Here is a 20,346-nt window from a genome sequence, read left to right on the forward strand (position 1 = left end):
ATAAAAAAAAAAAAAGAAAAAAAGAAAAAAGAAAAGCTCAGTAATTTCCTAAAACAGCTGGTCACTGTAGTTTTACTCAGAAATAGTGGAAATGGTGCATTTGTTGGGGACTATTTGAAGCGGTGGATTAATACACAGTTGTTTTTTTCTAGTGAGTATTTGGGGCATCAGGGTGGTGTATGTGGAGTCAAAATAAACTAGCGTGTTTGTATTCGAGATAATGAAGGAACATGTCATCAACAGTGCGGCTCAGTGAAGTGTTTGTAATAGTTTTTAGACAACAACAGAGCTCTATGGCACAGAGGAATTAGATGATGAAAGATGATACTTGTGAGCAGCATCCATTCATTGTTGATTTTGGTGGTATTTTTTTCTGGGGATTTGTTGTCAAGAAAAATGAGGTCCTGTTCAGACCTGGTATTAACATCCATCTGTGTTGATGCGATCACAAGTAGACAGTTTTTGAACGCACTCAAGAATGAAGATGCATCTGAGATCCGGTCACTCAGACCAACGTTCAGGGGTGGGCTGGACCACGTGTGGTCACATTCTTCTAGCAGCGTGAACGCAAATGCGTCCTGGGCCACATTACAGGACCAGCTACTCCACTGACGGCCTCTGCCACAGTCTGATTAGTTTCATAACGAACCAAAAATATTTTACTATTTCAAATGGATAAAACCTTATTTCACTGTAGAACTGTACAGTCACTTAACCCATCCTTTGCCCCGAACCATCAGACCGGCTTAAAACAACAACGCATATGTGTTTATTTGCATAAAGAGCGGGGAAGTGAGATCCAGTCACAAGTGGTCAGCGAGACGCATGCGAAGACTAATCATAAAGCTAGGTCTGAACAGGGCCTTAGTCTTATCTTTTTAAATGCCATTTCTTTAAACTTAATAGTTCCAAATGGAATAATACAGTTTTAAACCAAATCACACATTAGGATAAGTGTCATTAACTGTTGAGAATCTCACTTATACATTTTTCTGTGTTATTTTAGCTTGGGGTGTTTTTGTTATGCACTTTTCTGACTTCAATATAGGCCTTTTTCCCTGTAGAGCCTGCCTCTTGTGGCCATTAACGGACCTGCAGGTAAACGACACTTCAACAGTATTGGTACACACCTTCAGGTCACACAGCAAGACACCAGAAAAACTCTGTCTGTGAGTAAGGATAAGCCTTTATTGATGTTTGGAGGGGGGAAAAAAGCCAGACCACATATGCCATCATCTCTGTGGACAGCACACAATACTGGTGAGGAGTTGGGGTGAGTGTTGCGCTCATGGGATTTGTAGTTCATAACAGTCAGTCACAACAAGGAGAAGTTAGCTGAGAATCCACAAAGTTGAAGGAGAAATAACAAGGCTGTGTACATTATTGTTATCATCGTTATTATTGTTGTCATTATTACCCGCAATGCCGTTTTTATCGTACAGCAGCAAACTGTCACTGCCACCATGTGAAGAGTGGGCCTCAAATGGCCTCCAGGAAAAGTTGTAACACGCTCAACAACACAGTTACATAGAAAAATAGCACTGTCAAAAAGTTTCTGAAACGTCTGTGAAGAAATCCCAAAACCTCAGATATCAAAAACAAAGAAAGAAAAACACACACAGCTTCTTTCTTCCAACAAGATAGAAGCGTGAGAAGCTCTGAGACTTTTCTTCCGTGGATTTAAATTCAAAAGTCTGTGTCTGTGTATCAGGGTTTAAACATATTCCCAAAAAAAGAAAAGACAAGAAGAAAGAAAAAATATATATATTTATCAAGGATAGAACTACAGCTCCCATAATACACCTGGGGCTCAGGTACAGTAAGTCTCTGTGGATAGTGCCAACAGCTTACAGGCTCATGGGAAATCAAGAAAAAGTTGTTTTTGGGAATCAAAACGGGATTTACGTGAGAGTCGAATCACAGCTTCCCCCTGAAGAAAAACAAGCTGTTGCATGAGAAGAGTTTTAAAGGAGTGTCAACAACAGGAGCCATCACTGTGTAGCAGGTAACAAGGACTTAATCTTGTAAATTTAGTTGACATCTCTAAATAAAGACACAATAGCGCTAAATTAACCGTTCACTAAACCCCTCCCCCAAACAGTGACTGCCCAATCATAGGTAAATGTAACGTGGTCTGTCAAGTGTTGGATTTCTCAACTTATTTATCTTATAAATTCATTTAAAGAGTGTGGGGTGTTTACGTGACATAAAAGTATTGATAATATTAGCATGACAAAATGGTTTGTTTGAAAATACTTAATATTTTCTTAATAAATGATAAGTAACGAAGCAGAAATAAAACCTCTCTAACCTCATATGTTTCTCTAAGAATGGCATTTTGTAAAATACTCAGGATAATTAGCTTTAAACTGCAATGAAAGAACAATGTAATTTATTTAGATCAACCTGGATCATCAACTGGTGCGGATGTCTACTTTTTGTAAAAGGGGACCTTGTTTAAAAGCAAGTCACCGGAAACATTAGAGTGTCAGCCGGAGACTGTGTTTTCCCATGATGATGGGAGCTTAATTAGCTAGCAAGCCACAGCTGATCAGATCTGGCGGTGACAGTTGCCGTTTGCCTCAGTCTTTTCAGCATCATTACACAGCATTGGATTTGCATGATATCATGAACGTAGCCATCAAACGCATATTTAAGAGCAAGCGTAACCTGGTTATGTCCAAATCCATACCAATCACCGGCACACTCTCTCAGATGTAGAGCATAATGTAGAGCACTCAGTCGTCTCTGTCTGAGCTAACCCAACCCCTTGACTCGCTCAGGGACGTTTAGCATGCTAATGTTGGGTTCACGGGAAGTGGTGTTTTAGTGCCGCTAAAAACATTAAAAACTTCAAACGGAGCCACATGACACTGTTCCACTGTTGTAGCATAGTTAGTATAGCTACAAATGTCAATGGGATTTTGAATGTGGTTTTCACATCGTAAACTGTTGAGGGGTTATCAAGTAGGGAGGAGTCAACAAGTTTACGTTTACCATTTCGCACACAGCGATGGAGCAGCTAATAAAATGTGCCAACAACATATGAAATCCGTATGAAAACTAGGGCCAAATGTTGGAGAAAAAAACTCGGAATTCCTGTTACCATAGTAACCACAAAGTCCTACTATGTGCAGCTTGAAAAGCATGGCAACAGTAACTAAGGAGGGTGGAGCTTAGCGAACGGACGGTTTTCTATTTTGGTAATAAAATGGGGTAAAAGAGAATCATAACGGCTCTGAAAAGCTTTGTAACAGGAAAAATAAAATAAACCCCTCCCCCCCCAAAAAAAACCCCCAAAACAAATCAAACCACAAATTCTGTGATTGGATCAAAGACTTTTTTTGTGTTTTTTTTTTTGTTTTTTTTAATACGTGTATTTAATACCTCAGACAAAAACACCTGAGAAAAAACTGACAAAATGATTCCAATGGGTTTTTCTGTAATATATTCAATTATGTATATTACAACTATAATCACATAATTCAAGCATATATCATATACACATATATATCTAGTGAGAGAATAGTTTAATATTCAATAGTACAGTTGTATGGTACAGTAGCAGTAGGGTGCATTTCTCGTTTCTCATTGGGTAAAGTTTGAAGGAGAGGTATAGACAAGTGTTTGTGTGTAAATCTATATACGATTTATCAATACAATATGCAACAAAATAAAGAAAAATAAACTAAAAGGAAGGAATTAAAGACAAAGAAAGGGTATAGGCAGTTCAGTACTGTGTTTGAGATGGTGGAAGTGTTTTATTTTGTGTGTTTCCATGTGTGTGATTATGGGTTTGTGTGTGTTTGTGTGCGTCAGGTGAAGGATCGGATCAGATCAGCACCATAAAAGTCCATAACAACATCAACAACAACGATAAGGGTTAAAACCTGGGTGAGGACTGTGCATGTGTGTGTGTTTGTTTTGTTGTGTGTCTGCATGCTGAGGGTTTCAGTCACTGTTCAATCTGGGCAAATCAACCCTAAACCAGTTAGCATTTCATTTTTGCACTTCCTGGACAAATTGAGGAGTAAACAGAGAGAGAAAGACCGCAACCATGCTGTGTTATTATTAACAGTTTGTGTGTCTGAGTGTGTACGTGTGAGCAGTGCACGTTCACCCAACCGAATGCAAACCTGCCAGCGAAATTCTCCACCTTATTTATTCTCAAACATCTGCTCACATCCAGCTGTTCTGATGGCTAATTACTTCCTGTTTTTCTCTCTCTTTTTCTCCTTCATCTTCAAAAATAAAAGCCCTGCGATTATTTAAAAAAAAAAAAAAAAAAAATCAGACACGGAAACAAAGAGAAGATAAAACAAATCAAGTGCTTGAACGAGCCCACAAAGAAAAACAAACGAACACAAAAACTTCTTTAAAACTATACAATTTGTGTTTCACCGTCTTCCTCCAACGACCCGCCCCCCCCCCTCCCTACACCGAAAACAATCGTTACTAAGATACCTCGCCTCGTCTCACACTGTGTGAAATACCTGATTCAACCATGATACATTCTCTGTTATGCCTCCACCTCCGCCTAACCTGCTCCGTGAAATCGAAAATAGATTATTTGTTGTTTAGCGATAAACAGCTGGGAGGAAAAGCGTTTCGTGTGGCCCCGTGACTGTCCAGCTAACAGCCCCTCCCCGCCCCATATATAAAATATACAAAAGATTATCTCCAAAATCCTCCTCCTGACTATCTCTGCTAATAGAAAAATATACAATAATCCTATGTCAAAATCTCTTTGCGTTATGGACGAAAACCCTGCTCCTTCTCCTCCTCCCCCTCCTCTTCCCCCTCCTCCCCCTCGTTGCTGGACTAGTCTCGCCTTCCTGCCCAGTTCAAAAATATACATGTTTTTTTTTTGTCCTATTTATAGAAAAAAATTACACATCTGACCTCCCCTGGCTTGTGTCCATGCCTTGAGCTTAAAAAGTGAGATTTCACTGGCATAATGTGAATTCAACACCCTGTTTGAACTGGCCAGAGCAGCACTAGGACGCACTACCTGCAAAAACGCCGTGCGACACCGGGCGTAAGCACAGCACCGAGGGTGACGTAAGCTGCCGAAGTGACACAAGGTGGTGATACAGTACGTTGTGTGGATTCAGCGAAGCAGCATGTACAAAGAGTCAAACTGGGGAGGGGGGGGGGGGTAGAAATAAAAATGGCGTCGCTGTGCTTTCCTGTCGTGACATCCTGAAGCACAGTGGACACTAGAACACACTTTTTGTGTTTGCGCCCGGTGTCGCATGCCGCTTATTGCAGATCTACGCCAGCCTTCCCCCCTCGCCACTTCAACTAAAGTGCCGCTGTTGTTGGGTTGCCTTGTACCCTTTTCTCATCACCTCTTTCCCCTCCCCACCCCTTCCTCTTTCGCCTTCTTCTTCCTCTTCCTCCTCCATCCGCCTCACAAGTCTCCGTGCCTGCTCTCGTACTTGTTGATGATGTTCCTGCAGCGGCCCAGCTCTTTCCTCATGTCGGCCACTTCCTGGCGAAGGGCGGCGTTCTCCCGCTCCAGGAAGGCGGCTCGCACCGAGATCTGGTTCTCCTTCAGCCGCCGGGCGTCCCTCGAGCGCTTCGCCGCCTCGTTGTTCTTGACGCGCCGGTTCCAGTACTTCTCGTCCTGTCAACGGCACCCCGGGGCGGCGGTGTGGTATGTTGGGGTGTGTGGGGAGGAAGGTGGGGGGGAGGAGAGAGAGAGAGAAAAAAAAAAAAGAGGAGAGAGTGGGATGAGAAGGGTCAGTTATGCGATGAGAGAGAAAGGATGGTAGGAAAGGAGGAAAGGTAGCGACAGCTGAATAATCACAACTACAGAACATGAAAACCATGACAGTTTACTGTGACAGCCTCTGCATGAAAAGACTAAACTATTATCATTCTTATACCACGGCCATGGACAATACTCATTTCTGATTGGCTGGCATCCAAGTTATTAATGTTCACACCTTAATTTTTGCTCAAATTTGCTGCCAGCGGTTATTCTGACTTGGGAGAATTTACACATTTTTCTAAGATCGTTATTTCCACTGTTTGCAGCCACTCCAAATACATGGAAATGTAACCTTAATTAGCTGTTTCTATCTTGTTGTATGTGTAGGGCTTCGTTAGCAGGTGAAACCAGATACAAACAACTGGCTTTAATTGTATCGATCGATTCCCTCGGTGTTAATATAAGCTGTGTCCCAATTCACTAAGGCTCCAATGGGTGGATCCTTCGTGGCTCAACCTATCCCAAGATTCACTGTGCACCGGTAATGAAAATGTTATGGCAGGAAACAACTCCGACAGAGAGCCCGAGGATTACACTTTTAGATGTAAGTATTTGGTTTCAGCTCAGTTCGACAGCTCACGGTACAACTGTTAAAACAAAGGGCCTTAAGATGTCAAGTTTTTGTGAAAAAAAAAAAAAAGAGTTCTGTGTCGTCAAGGTTGCTAGGCGACAGGAGCCGCGCTTTGCCACACAACGGTAAGGGTGGGCACAGCTGGTGACGAGAAATCCTCCATAGGTCAATCCGCCTCATTTCGGTTCGGCCTTGGCGGTCTACACGAAACAGCTACGAAGGGCCACACCTTCTGCGGTCCGCCTCCGCCCAAGGATCCGGCCCCTCGATTGCGACACAGCTAAAGGAATTTATTCAGATGTAACTGACAGCGACGGTGGATTTGCAGCCGCAGGTTGGTCGACACTTCTGAAGTTGTTTTTGTCAGGTGTCAGATATTACGCCACGCTTCCTGATATCTTTGGGTCACATTAATCCTGAGTTGAAGGAGGCTGATGCTAATGGTTTCCCCCACTCTGCTGCTTTTAATTATGGTCTATATGTTGCGGCATGAGCGCCGCATTAACTGAAGTAGCACAGTTATCATCTGCCACTTACTTATATTGATCACAAATGACAAAGATAACAGAGGGAGGGTGTTTGATACTCATAAGATAGTATTCGTGGTGTACACCTTTAAACTGCAGTTAGCAACAACAACAACAACAACAACACCTCTTCTTCCTATTTTTGCCTATAGTGGGTGACCATGGTATGAGAGCAATAATAAACTTCAAGATGTTCTCTTGTAGGAAATAACGGACTCCTCCTCACCCGTTACTTCCTTATATCAGAACCAATCCTTGTGTGTTTTGTTGTGTAAGTCACACAGAGGCTTTCACCAGCAACTAAAAGCTCACAAAGACACAAAGAGACGGGCGCCAAAGTTTTCTAACAATCTAAAGGTTTGCATGTTTACAAAAGACCTACACATCCAATTAAAAGTGTTATATTCAACACTTCCTGCGTCAAATGAGAATCAATGTGAGATGGGTCAACAGTGGGAGTAATGATCCAAGTTAAAAACTGTATTAATGCGTCTTTATGAAAGGCGGCTCTTTCTTAATGCAGCTGTACAGTCCTGCCCTGCTGAGCTGCTCAGCTGAATGAATAAATACACTGCAGTCAAGCCCCTGCAGCCTCGCAAAACTCTACTCGTTGTTTTTTGGGGCATGAAAGAAATGTGTTGGCTGATGACGGTCTCATGAGAACATGAGATTGGAAATAACCGAGGTGTTGTGTTAAACTTTTGGACTTTAGGTGCAAAACGGGAATCCAGTCTGAGAGTAAAACCTCTCTTTGGACGATTTTATTCCAGTGGAATCAGTTTTAAAATCATTTTTTATTTTTGCATCGTTTTTTAAATGTATGTAAAAATCCTATTCTCTGTAATATTATGATCCTGTAGTATCTTTAGTTTTTTAAATCAGACTCCTCAGTGTAGTTTGGAGCAGAATCTAAAACTCGTTTGCGAGGAGCTGCTGAGTAATCCGAGCTTCATCTTCAGCCTCGGTCAGAGATCATTTATCCAAAACCAGCGTACAAATGATTTATAAAACCAGCTACTACTGAACACTGAAGGTCCGTCTCTCCATAAATAACAAACGCCTCCGGAGCTGCAGCTGCTTTGCACTGAACTATGAAAGCAGCAGCCATTGATCAGAGCTTCCTCCGATCGTTGAGCTGAGCTGAGTGCAAAATATTTTCGGGCTCGTCAGCAGGCACCGAAACCAGCGAGCATCACGATCCTCTAGGTTTTTTTTTCCACATTGAAACAGGAGCTGTCAAAGAGCTCCAGCCTTTGTCACGATGAAGTTATGGGTTTTTAAGTGATAGTGTTTATCTTCAGAAACCTTAAAGCTGAGGTGTAGCTCACTGGACCTGCTTCTTTAGTAGACTGAATTTTTAAAATGCTACTTTTAGAGTTAATCTAAGGAGTGACTTTTTTTTTTTTTTACTTAAACTGTATCCAATGTTGTTTTTTGTGCATTTAGTCTTGATATGATTAGCACAATCTGCCAGTGCTATTAGAATATTTAACCCTGCTTCTAATTGAAATCCATTCATTTCAACACAGTTCTGGAGATAAGACTTAGTATCTTGAAAGAAGAAAGAATAACACAGGTTTCTGCAGTGGAACCACAACAACAAGTTTTTTGGAGGGTATATTATAAAATGATTCATTTTTACTAGAATAAAGTTGAAATATTCTCACTTTACTGGCAGATTTGTTTCTCTTTTTATTGGAAGAAAATAAGATTTTAAGAACTCAAGAGACAAAAATTACTTGACAATATAAATATTTTTGCTGCTTTGAGACTAAAATTCCTAAAGAAAATGTGGAATAGTATTGAGCTTTTCACAGTAAAACAAAGTACAGGACAGGAACTGACTGTCTTTAACTATAAAGTATAAGAGGGTGAAAACTAGGCAATACTCTGCTCACTGGCCATTAAAGTCATGTTTCTCTAAATCATCATACAAAATGTAAAAATTGATTCTTAATCATTTTTTAGCTTTTTAACATGTTTATAAAAATCTTTTTAAGATGTTTATGATATCAGCTTCTACATATGTGTCTGTGTTTACCTTTAACTCACTGTCTTTAAAACCACAAAAAGCAAAGCTTATTATTTACCCAACGGCCAGTGGGCATGTTTACACTTCACATCAGTCACATTCCCACGGTGAAAAAATAAAACTTGACATTAGGAAAGCTAAGAATTGTGGGAGATGTATTACCTTCTGCTCATCGGGGACCAGCATCTTGCGGGCCTTCTTGATCATCGGCTGAGGTTTCAGCTCCTCCTCGCTGAAGCGGTGCCGCCGCGGGTCAAACGCCTCCTGGCCGGGAACGCTGGACAGTGCCAGGTCCGCCGGGTCAGGGTCGAAATTCACCATAATTTCGCTGCTGCTGTTGGCGGCCGCCGGAGGCCCGGGGGGTCCTGGAGGGCAGGTAGAGGAAGGTGATGGGTCCTGAGGCACCGACTGCCCACCTGGGAGGGTGGAAGAGAAATGGTTATTGTGTGGTTATATGGCTCAGGCGGCCATAATGGTCTTCGGCTCTTGATCAGTGGCTGTAAAAAGGCCATTAAAAACGTATTGAAACAATCCCTGTGTTGTATTCACCACAGTCATACAGGCTGCTTTGGTAATAATGGAAATTTGTGGCAGTCATATCAATAAAACCAACCATAAATGAAGAAGGGGTTAGACACGGGAGAGGAGAGAGTGCGGGTTAGTTGTCTTTATATGTTCAGCGATGTGTCCATTCAGATGTAATAAACACAGAATCAGCAGGATTGGCTTGATTGCTCCTTTAGCCGTCCAATCACCATCATCTAATTTTAGTTTTATCTGCAGATCAGAGCCCATCTGCCCTGACTGAGGACGCTCACATGACAGAGAGCAGCAGAAGCGGCAGAGCTAACAGCAGCTAACAGCTAACGCCTGGGCGTTATCTACCAGTCATTGGTGGCCCTGTTTCAAAGAACACCAATGACAACTGTAAAACTTTCAATTTTAAATTCAGTTCTCTTTGTACACTTACTGTGTTTGTACAATGACTGAACTTCTGTCAATTAGTTTTAAAGAATGAATGCCTCCCACATTTCCAGCACCTTACAACACCAAACTGAACATCAACAAACAGAAACAATTAAAACTTGACATTTAATTAACAAACACTCCATCAACCAGCTTGTGGAAAGTCTGTCGTTTGCTTTGAGGATTTTGAAGCATAAGTTTTGTGAGTGATGACTGAAACTCATTTTCTAAATTCATCACATTCATATGAATTCATAATAATATTTGTTTCAAATGTTTGTTTTAGCTGTAATAGTATATGTGGAGCGTGAAAAGGATCTGATTTAAATCTGTTCTATAGCAGATGTTTTCATTGGTTTGGCTGTTTAAAATCCCACACAGGTGAAACCCCATAGTGTTAGAGTGGTGCTCAACCACTTTCCATCTAGAGGCCTCAGTCACATGTGCTGCACACTCGCTCTCTCTGCTGCCGCTTCATCCAGAGAGCGGCGAGCCAAGAGTGAGGCCCGCCGAGATGAGTTGACCATAAAGAGGATTATCCTATAGACAGCGGACAATATATTCAAATTTAATTTAAACTGCTGGTGGAGGGGGGAAAGTAAACATGTTTGTTTTCTTTTACATCCACCCACTTCTCTTTTTCTTAATTACAGCTCACATGTTTATGTTTAAAAAGGCAGGAGGACACAGGAACCTTTCGTATCTCCCTTTTTAAAGCTTTACAAACAAGCAGCATCTTATAGTCTCGTTTTCCCACAAGTCATTGCAGTGACAGTGATTCACCACCAAGTGTCAGTATTGAGCCAGAAACGCTCAGTGAGGGCAGCGGGTTCACATCATGCTGGATGTACAACAAGCAGGAGAGATCAGGTTTTTTTGTTTAACCCTTTGTGGCGCTCGCTGTGAGGAAATCAGCTCGACACACACCCAGACTGACCGCATCTGAACCGCAAACAGGAAATCAGAGAAATCTAATCAGGAGTCAAGTCGACTGAGCCCGTTTACATCTAAAAATGCTCTATTACAAGACAACAGATAATGTCAGTTCTTATTTTCTTGACTCGATTCCAGTGGGTTTGGCTTGATATTCTCACACTGCTGCTGCCAAAGCACAATAATGGTGTTAAAAATCAATAGTATTATTATTATTATTAACTGAATTGAATGGTTCAAGTAATTCTTGGATCCTGGTAGTAAATCATGTGGCAGTGAATGTGAAACACGCTCCACGATGCTTTTACCCCGCAGCTACTCTACATTAGCAACTGCTTTTGTGAATGTAACAGAATAGACCCGAGAATAGTAACGACTCCATTTTCAGCAGTCTCTCTAAAACCGGCTGGTTACCAGACATTTTGTTTGGGGAAAACTTGATTTTCCCAAACGTTTCCTCTTTGGAGTTGAAGTGTTAGCCGAGCAATTATCCAGCACCAGAGAGTCCTCTATTGTGGCAGCGTTTGTGAGGCGCTTTTTTGGAGCTCTAGGCTCCGAGCCACAGATTATAAATAACCGCAGAGCTGGTGACCAATATCGAGTGAAACAGTGGTGGAAAGATTTCACATACTTGAGCAAATTAAACAAAAGGGACATGTTTACAGAAAGTAATTCAGCCGGCAGCAAGGGAGAGAGAGAGAGAGCAGAGATTAGAGGAAATTCTGTTTGCCTTTAAAAATACGTATCCAAAATCCCTCTCGGTAATGATAGATTTACGTCTTAATTTGGTTTTACTGCACCAAAAAAATCATTCATGCATTTGTCAAATCACAGAAACCCCCACATTGTCCTCAGCCACCCGGCCCTTTTGTGCAACCGGAGCATTTTGTAAACCTGAAAATGTCAGTCAGTCAGAGCAGCACGACTGACACTGATTTGCTACTTGACTGCCGCTGTGAGCTGTCACTCATTTTTATTGTGCGTGTCAACCACAATACCACAACCAAATCCTCTACAGGCTGTGAGAAATCAAGCTGACGCTCCGTGGCAAGTGCGGAGGGGGAGGGTGGGGTGGGCGGGTGGGGGGGGGATAGTATTTGAAGGGAAAGAGAGGGTTGAAATAAACCAACCCCCCAAACTCCAGCTGAAGACACTCGACTGCACACTGAGCGAGCAGGAGTGGGAAATTCTGGGGTTATAAACTTTGTGAATGGTGGGGGGGTTTTTTTCAGTTTGAACTCTGATAAAATCTCCTTACGACTGTGTTTACATCCAATCGTTTGACTCCTCAGGGATTTTGATCTGCTCATGAAAACCCACGAGGACCAAAGGAAACCAACAGTCGCCTACACTTTTACACCATTTGTTAAGCCAAATAGGAGTCGTGACATACTTAGTAAAAATATAACCCACATTTCCTACTTCAATCTAACAATAGAGGGTATATCTTGAGTATTTTTTTTTTCCAGCTGAGAGCTTAGAATTACATAACCCTCAGTGTAACATGAATGCATCACTCTGCTCTGCAGTTATTATCCTTAATAGTTGGTTTTCTGAGTGGAAAAGTTGGCTTTGGTGTATATTTTAGGTTCCCTGCGCCCAGCTGCAATCAAACAGGGGCTGGTAAACAAATATCACATGAACCCACAAATACAGTAGCTTGTTTACTGGTCGCAGAGTTTTGGCGACCCGTCGTCCCTCAGAGTTGGACGTTTTGGCAGAAGGAACAAAAAACCTGATTAAAATTCCTCTTAATTTTCCGGCCATCGCAGCGTGGTTGTTGTTGTTGTCTGGTGCCATCTCTGTTTGCTTCTAAATAAATGAACTAAAGGACTGAACTCTACAACCTGCCGCAGCACAACACAACAAACCGCTCCAAACATGTTGCAATGTCGCTCTGACTGGTCGACTCACCTACATGAATAATGGATAAACCATGAATATACTTACTTAACCAAACACTGAGTAGAGAAACACCAGTGGGACAGTTACTCTGTATATCTGCTTATTCTTGAGCACTGACATTCAGACTCGGAAGTTAGAGGCAAAGATTATTTATGATCTTGCCAAATAGTGAGCCTGCATCTTGTTTATAATTGTTTATTTATGATTTACAAAGTGTTAACAACCAAATTAATAACCAAATTATAAACCATTTATAAATCTTTTATAGGGATAGTCCTATTGTAAAGTGGTACAATAGTGTCTTCTAAAAACGTAAACAGTTATTAAACGTTGCTTATTAATGATAAATGATTTTCTGTCATGCTGTTTTTAGGAAGTCAAAATCCCATCACTCCCCACAGTGATTTGTAAATCAGTTGAATTATTAAACAATATTGGTTAACTTGTGACAAAGGGACTAAGTTTAAGTTTTTTTAAATTAGTATCAAGAACATGAACTGCTGATGGAACATGAATGACATGTTTGTACTGATGCGTATTTCTGTTGTGGAAATTAAATGAAATTTTGCCCAAACTGCACAAGTTTTTGAACTTCAATCAATTAAAGCCGCTATTATCAACATTTTATATCAAATATGGATTAAATTACTTTGTGTAATGTGAGAAGGGGTTCCTAGTTGTGACAAACTGATAGATAATTATCACCTGACTCCTCATTGTTTTAGCATCTTTAATCTAATAATTATAATACGGCAGTGTTGTGTTGGCAGCTTTAACGCCTCATTTTCTCTTCTCCAGACTGACCACACTGAGGATTTCCTGCTTCTCTTTGTGATTTGAATATTTTTGGACAGATGGTTGGACAATTTGAAGACACTACACTGTAAGCACGATCCTGCATAGTCACAGCTTTCTGACATTTTATTGATCAAACTGTTCATTGAACAATCCTTAAAACGAATTGATCCACGACTAGATTATGAATTTAATCCTTATCACTGCAACCCTACATCTATCCATCCTTACAGTACATGCTACATATGAACTGTACACATATTTATGCAAACATGCATACTGTCATCATGAATCTCTTTGGATGCAAGTGCTGTCTACAGCATTACCCGTAATGCAATGTACCATAACCCTCACCCGACCCCGCCCTTTATCCATCCATACATCCTCCGGTCCATCTGTTTGAGGCAGCGACTCTATCAGATGAACTGCTGCTGGCTTGATCTGACTCTCTGGCAGCTGGACAGGGCTGATCCTGGATAAGTCTGCCCAAAGCCCCATCCTAATAACAACCATTTTAGGCAAAAAGTTGAAACCGATCCAAGAACACGGCTCCCACTGCTGCCGGGTAAACAGTCGCCAAGCCGCGGCTTCGCCTGGCTTCATTTCCTGTCTGTGAGCAGGAGCCATTTGGAGGGAAGCAGCCACCGACTCTCGGATTCTCTCTCTGCTTTCATTAATTTAGCTGAGATTATGTGGTTTTCTCTTTCTGCCTGTCGCTCTGCCTGTCAGTCTCTCCTCCAGTCTGCTCATGTCTATGAATTCAGCTGGAAGGCTGAAATACTGTATAGAGTGATGTTATTTTTGGATTGAAGCAACACATACCCGACAATATGATATTCAGGTAACACTTTACTTTACAGGTCCTGTATTTTCCATCTAATTTCCTGGAAAATGTCTTCATAATTTCCTGAAATTAGCTGTAAATTGCGAGGATATTTCCAAGACAGACCTTCGCAATTTGGTAGAAATTATAAGGGAAGTACTCGCTCGTTATAAGTGATATTTTAAGAGAAGAACTAGTAACGTATGTAGGAGGTAAATGAGAAATAGTTCATAAACAGACATCAGTTTCCTAGAAAGACAAGAAAATCTTAATTTGGATTTTCCATGACTTTGAGCTACCATACATTATATATCTGCTCGGTAATATTGGGAAATATTGATTGATTTGCATATATGATGCATAATGGTTGAATTGCATGCTGTAGTTTTGTGTTTCATACTGATGATGATCAAGAAATAAAACACACTCCATTCTGCAGTTACACTTAGGAACATATACCCAACAGACCGGACTGTAAAATAAAATGTGTGTGGAGCGTTTTCCAATTAATGAACAATGAAGAATTTTTCTTTGCATATTAACATCTGTTTATGAAATATTTTTCAGTAGCCAACTACAGAATTTCCTGATTCTCCAAATTTCCAAATAATCTACTAAGAAGTTTCCTGGAAAGAAAAGAAACATAAATTTAGGGAACTTATTATAGTTATTTCTAAATGCTAAGCTAGCACAATCTTATTCAGAGGATGGCAGGTGGGCTTCACGTGCAAAATGTGAAATATGTTTACAAACCAACAAACAAATACGCATAAACGAAGAATAAAGTTTCAAATAGTTAATAAATGAGTAATAAATAGTCACTGGGGATTAAATGTAAATTTATTAAAACTTTTTTCCCTGTAATTAGCACCAAACTACTTGCCAAGTAAAATAAAGTGTTATCTTTAACAAATGTAGCAAATATCACTGTTTGTAATTACCAGAACTGCAACACTAAACTTCCTACATCAACTCTGCCACACTCAAGATTTTTCAAGGTCTTTGAAGGTCTCGTTTGGTGAAATTCGAGGACTTGACGGTTTAGAATAAGAGCCTTCGCTTCTTGTTCACATTCTTATCAGGTCCAGAAAACCTGGCTGAAATCCTTCATTCTTAAAACAGCTGCTGTATCATCTAAATTCTTCATCACAGGATCCACCTCAGGATGTGAAGTGTTGATCCTCGGATGGAGTGAACTCAGGCAGACTGACGAATTTGGATTTCAAAGTTCTTTCTCTCAAACTTTTGAGAGGCTGTTTTCAAAATGTTTAAATGATCTAAAAAAAAAAAAAGGGGAGGGGGGAATTTTTTTTGGCTTCTGTCCTTTAAAATCAAACAGCTTCTCTCTCCAGCCGCCATTTTGCTCCAATGTTCTGGGATCACACAGGAGGAATCGGCTGTGGTGGGCAGAGACGCCCACAGAGGCAGAAAATAGACGAGCTGAGGTTTGAGAGTCAGGTGAGCAACTCTTCCTCTTGACTAATCGCTTGCTTGATCTAACTATACTTTCACTTGATCCGCCCACACATCAAACCAACAGCTGAAATGCAACAAACTCGCTGCTGCTGATCTCTGGACGGTTGTGGAAAAAAAAAAAAAAAAAAGGCATTTTGGGAAATGTAGGGAAACCAAAAACTGAAGTGGAAGTAGGCGGAGAAGGTCAAATAAAGATGCAATTACAGTCTCTTCTAACACACTTAGCATCACAGACTCATCATCATCATCATCATCATCATCATCATCATCATCATCATCATCATCATAATCATCGTTATCATCATCACTCTCCTACAGCAGGATGAAGCTGTCTCCTTTACGTCTGTTTAAGCTTCTTCCTGTTTCACTACTTTCTTATGTAATAAATGGAAACAATGCAATTACCAGGAAAGTGGTAATTATGCTAATTATACAAGGATGGAGGATAACAATTAACATCCATTCTGATTACTGTAATTGAGTAGATTTTTGTGAACTTTTTCAACGGCTTTTAAGTCACTTATTTTCTTCCTCAGTGAGTTTTCATTAAAGTTAAGCACTTCACCACATTTAAACTGCAATTACTGGCTCCATTAGCTCCGAAACCGAGATGTCCGGTCGACTTCTTATTTGTCTAAATGGTTTTATTTCAGCCGTCACACTGACAAATAGGAGTTATAATAACTTTTTGCATTAGCTGACGTCCTTTTTATATTTCAAACTAACTATTTTTCACATTGTTTTTCAAAAATACAACAGAAACAAACAGAAAACAAAACAAAAGATTAGATTTAGTCATCAGAGCAAGTTGGACAATGGAGCATCTCTGTTAAAAACAAGATGACACACTACAATATTTAGTCGCTGTAATGGGTACAGTTACATGATTGTTGGTGTCAGTTATTAACTGGAGCACTGAATTATGAGACTGACTCACACTCTGATTACTTTAATCTGAAAAAAACAACTGAACTAGGCAGCACTTTCACACAAATGAAAAATATTAATGAACAAATATCACAGCAGAACATCATTTAAATAAGATGAGAGAATAAAACCAATAACGAATCATTTCAAATAATAGTCACAAGAAAACAAGTCATAGTCAAATACAAGGGTGGAAAGAGGGAATGGCTACAGGCTACAGTAGTAGTAGTAGTAGTAGTAGTAGTAGTAGTAATAGTAGTAGTAATGGTAATGACAGTAGCAGCAGCAGCATAAGCTTTAATTACAGTAATAACCCTGACAGTGGTAATAGCAATAGAGGCTAGCCCCAATAACAGTACTAGAGGTAACAGCGGCTGTGGCAGTGAGTATTAGTAGTATTAGTACTAATGGCAGAAGAAGTAAAAATACTGTGGTAAAGTTATACAGTTGTAGTGGAGTAATAATAAAAGTACTAGTAGAGCCACGAGCAGTAGTACTAGTACTAGCAGAAGCTGTAACCTAATGGGGCAGGTAGGTCTACTGACAATCACAGTAGCACTGACAGTAATAGCAGTACTAGCAGTAGTAGTAGTAGCAGTATTAAAACATTACTAGTAGTCATTGTATTGGTAGCAGCTGTTAACAGTACTACAACTAGTGCTATTAGTACTGTTATTACTCTTCTACTTTAGTAGTAGCACCAACAGTTATAGCAGCAATACTGATATTATTAATAGGAGTACCAGCAGTAATAGTAGTAGTACTAGCCCTGGCAGTAGAAGTAAAACCAGTACTCTCAGCAGCAGTACTATAGCAGTAGTATTTGCAGGCTCAGCAAGAGTACTAATAGCAGTAGTAGTAGCAGTATTAAAAATATTATTGACAGTCATTGCAGTAGTAGTAGCAGTAGCATTTAGACTAATAACAGTGCTACTTCTACTACTGCTGTGAGTACTTTTATTACTGTTCGTAGCACTAACAGCAATAACAGTACTAGCATGAGTATTGGTCATAGTAGTAGTAGTACTAATGATACTAGCAATAATAGTAGTACGTGCAGTACTGGAAGTAGTGGTTTCAGTACAAACAGCAGTATGAGCAGTAGTAGTGGTGATAGCAGTAATTTTAGCAGTAATATAAAAACAATATTAGCATTGTAGCCTACTAGCAGTATAGTACTTTTATCTGTATAACACTTTCAGCAGCAGTACTAACAGCAGTACCAGCAGTAGTGTATGTAGTTTCAAGTACTAACAGCAGCAGTATACAGCCGCAGCAGCTATACTAACATCACAGTCACAGTACTACTCAGTACTACTTGTAGTAATAGCAGCAGCAGTAGTAGTGTCAGTATTAATAGTGATGAGTTAAACACTCAGATCAGTGTCGTCTATCTCTGTCTCCAGCTCTGAGAGGACAACATGAACATGAACTGTGAGCAGCTGTTTGTGCCAAACAGAAAAACACGAGCTGGAAACACAACATGTCATGTGATATAGGAAGTGTGTTACATAAGGAGGGCTCCCTCCCTGTAATGTAAACACTGAGGCGGGCCCTCCAGCACCTCAGCACTGCTCCTGTCTGCCGCTATCTTTAACTTCTGCCTCTGTCTTCAACACATCACATCACCTTCAGAACATGGAAGATCTGTCTCTGATCACAGCAATTATTTCCATTATTGATTAACTTTCTTTTGATTGATTGATTGATTGATTGACCATTTTTAGTTTGTGAACTGTAACAGTGTGTAGTTGTGTCTCCTTGTCAGTTTACAACCTTTTAAAAATTCCATTTACAACAATATAAAACTTGAAGAAACAAATCTTTTCAATAATTTTTCCCCTTTTTACTTGATAAACTTAAACAATCAGTTGTTTATCAAATATGTTGATTAATATTCTATTAGTCGTCTTATTTACTAATGGTTTCAGCACCACTCATACCTACATGCACACACATTAACACACATACACACTCTGAAGCACATGCTTGCAGATGGACACCATGGTTTTTTATGTAATTTTTTCATTTTTAGTTTGAATAGTGAATTGTATTTTTTAAAGATGTACCAGATGGCTGTTTATGATACGAACAAGCACAAACACATTATTTTCTACATCAAATTATATTAATTTTCAATAATCATTATGTAAAAGAAATTTATTTTAATCTTAAATGTTTCATAAAAATTCATTTTCATAAACATGATCATTTTAAACCACACTCTGATTTTATTTTTATCTTTTTTTAACAGTATCTTCAACATCTGGTTTTTGTCTCTGTCATTTCAGTTACACCGTCAGACACTGAACACACACACACACACACACACACACACACACACACACACACACAGACGTTCATGTACACACCCTGGCAGGCTCGGACTCCCCTCTGCACACACAAACAAACACACTGTCAGGCACGTGCACATTCACATGAGTGTGCAAAACAAACACTCACACACACACACACACACAAACCAGAAACAATTCAGTCCAGGTGACACACCCCAGGAGGCTTGTTCCTTATGTCAACACACTGACTGGGAGTTATGTCACCACAGTGTGGAGATAGTAGTGTCCTCGCCTCTCTGTCTCTCTCTCTCTCTCTCCCTCTCTCTCTCTCTCTCTCTCTCTCTCTCGCTCTCTCTCTCTCTCTCTCTCTCTCTCTCGCTCTCTCTCTCTCTCTCTCTCTCTCTCTCGCTCTCTCTCTCTCTCTCTCTCTCTCTCTCGCTCTCTCTCTCTCTCTCTCTCTCTCTCTCTCTCCCTCATCTTTCTAAATCACTGCTCTCTCTCTCTGCCTTTGGTCAGATCAGATTATGAGACGCTGGCCCCCTGGACACATGACATGAGCAGACATGTAAAGAAGGCCGCCACATTCTACGAGATTTTGCAGGTAATTCTATAGTGCTGCTGCTGTTTGAAAAAACTCCATTTGAACTTCAGCATTTTGTTTGTTCTGTGGCTAAAAAGAGATTTTCTAACTCCACTGTAAAGCTTCCTTTTAAAGCAGATCTACACTGACGCTGCTCTGCACAAATACAACACAACATACTAAAGCAGGAGAATCAAAGGAACCCTGTAGTTCACTGCTGTTCTGGTTTTAATATGGACGTTCTTTGGTGCTCTGCGCAGATGTATTATGTAGATGTAGATAAATATTAGATCAGCAAAAGAAAATTGATCAGGACATCCCTACTATTGACTGAAATTTTTACTGATATCTCACCTTTGTGAGGATGGGACGTACAGACGGACAACCCAAGAAAATAATCCCTCGCCGTGCGGAGGAATAACAACTGCATTCTGCGTTCTTTTAAACATGACCACAATCTTTCCCTCACCATAACCAAGTAGTTTTACTTGCCTGGACATAATCTGTCCACTCCATGAAAACCTGCAAGCTGCTTCAGGTACAGGTGAGACCATGACATATGATCTAGGCCAGTTTGAGCTACAGATTCATGAGTACGAAGGTTTATCAGAAAACAACTCATGATACGATGAGACTGGGATTTACAACTCTGTAAACTTATCGATCCACAATCATTTCGTCCTCCATCTTCATGATCATCAGGTCGATGGAAGGATTATTCTGTTCATATTACAGAGT

The 20,346-nt window shown here is 40.3% G+C and overlaps 1 protein-coding gene across 1 annotated transcript in view; it reads right to left on the reverse strand.

Moving 5' to 3' along the window:
* Positions 1–4,814: 4,814 nt before the first annotated feature.
* The window catches only part of LOC111233223 (hepatic leukemia factor-like), a 38,275-nt gene continuing 22,743 nt past the window's right edge, over positions 4,815–20,346 (reverse strand). Inside the window, exons 4-5 of the mRNA XM_022760990.1 lie at positions 9,069–9,322; positions 4,815–5,629 (exon numbers count right to left, since the gene is read on the reverse strand). Of these exons, the coding sequence (XP_022616711.1) occupies positions 5,414–5,629; positions 9,069–9,322 (470 nt within the window). The 3' untranslated portion in view covers positions 4,815–5,413. The remainder of the gene's footprint in view (positions 5,630–9,068; positions 9,323–20,346) is intronic.

Source organism: Seriola dumerili, unplaced genomic scaffold (genome assembly GCF_002260705.1).
Source record: "Seriola dumerili isolate Sdu_G_001 unplaced genomic scaffold, Sdu_1.0 BDQW01000381.1, whole genome shotgun sequence".
NCBI classification, from domain to species: Eukaryota; Metazoa; Chordata; class Actinopteri; order Carangiformes; family Carangidae; genus Seriola; species Seriola dumerili.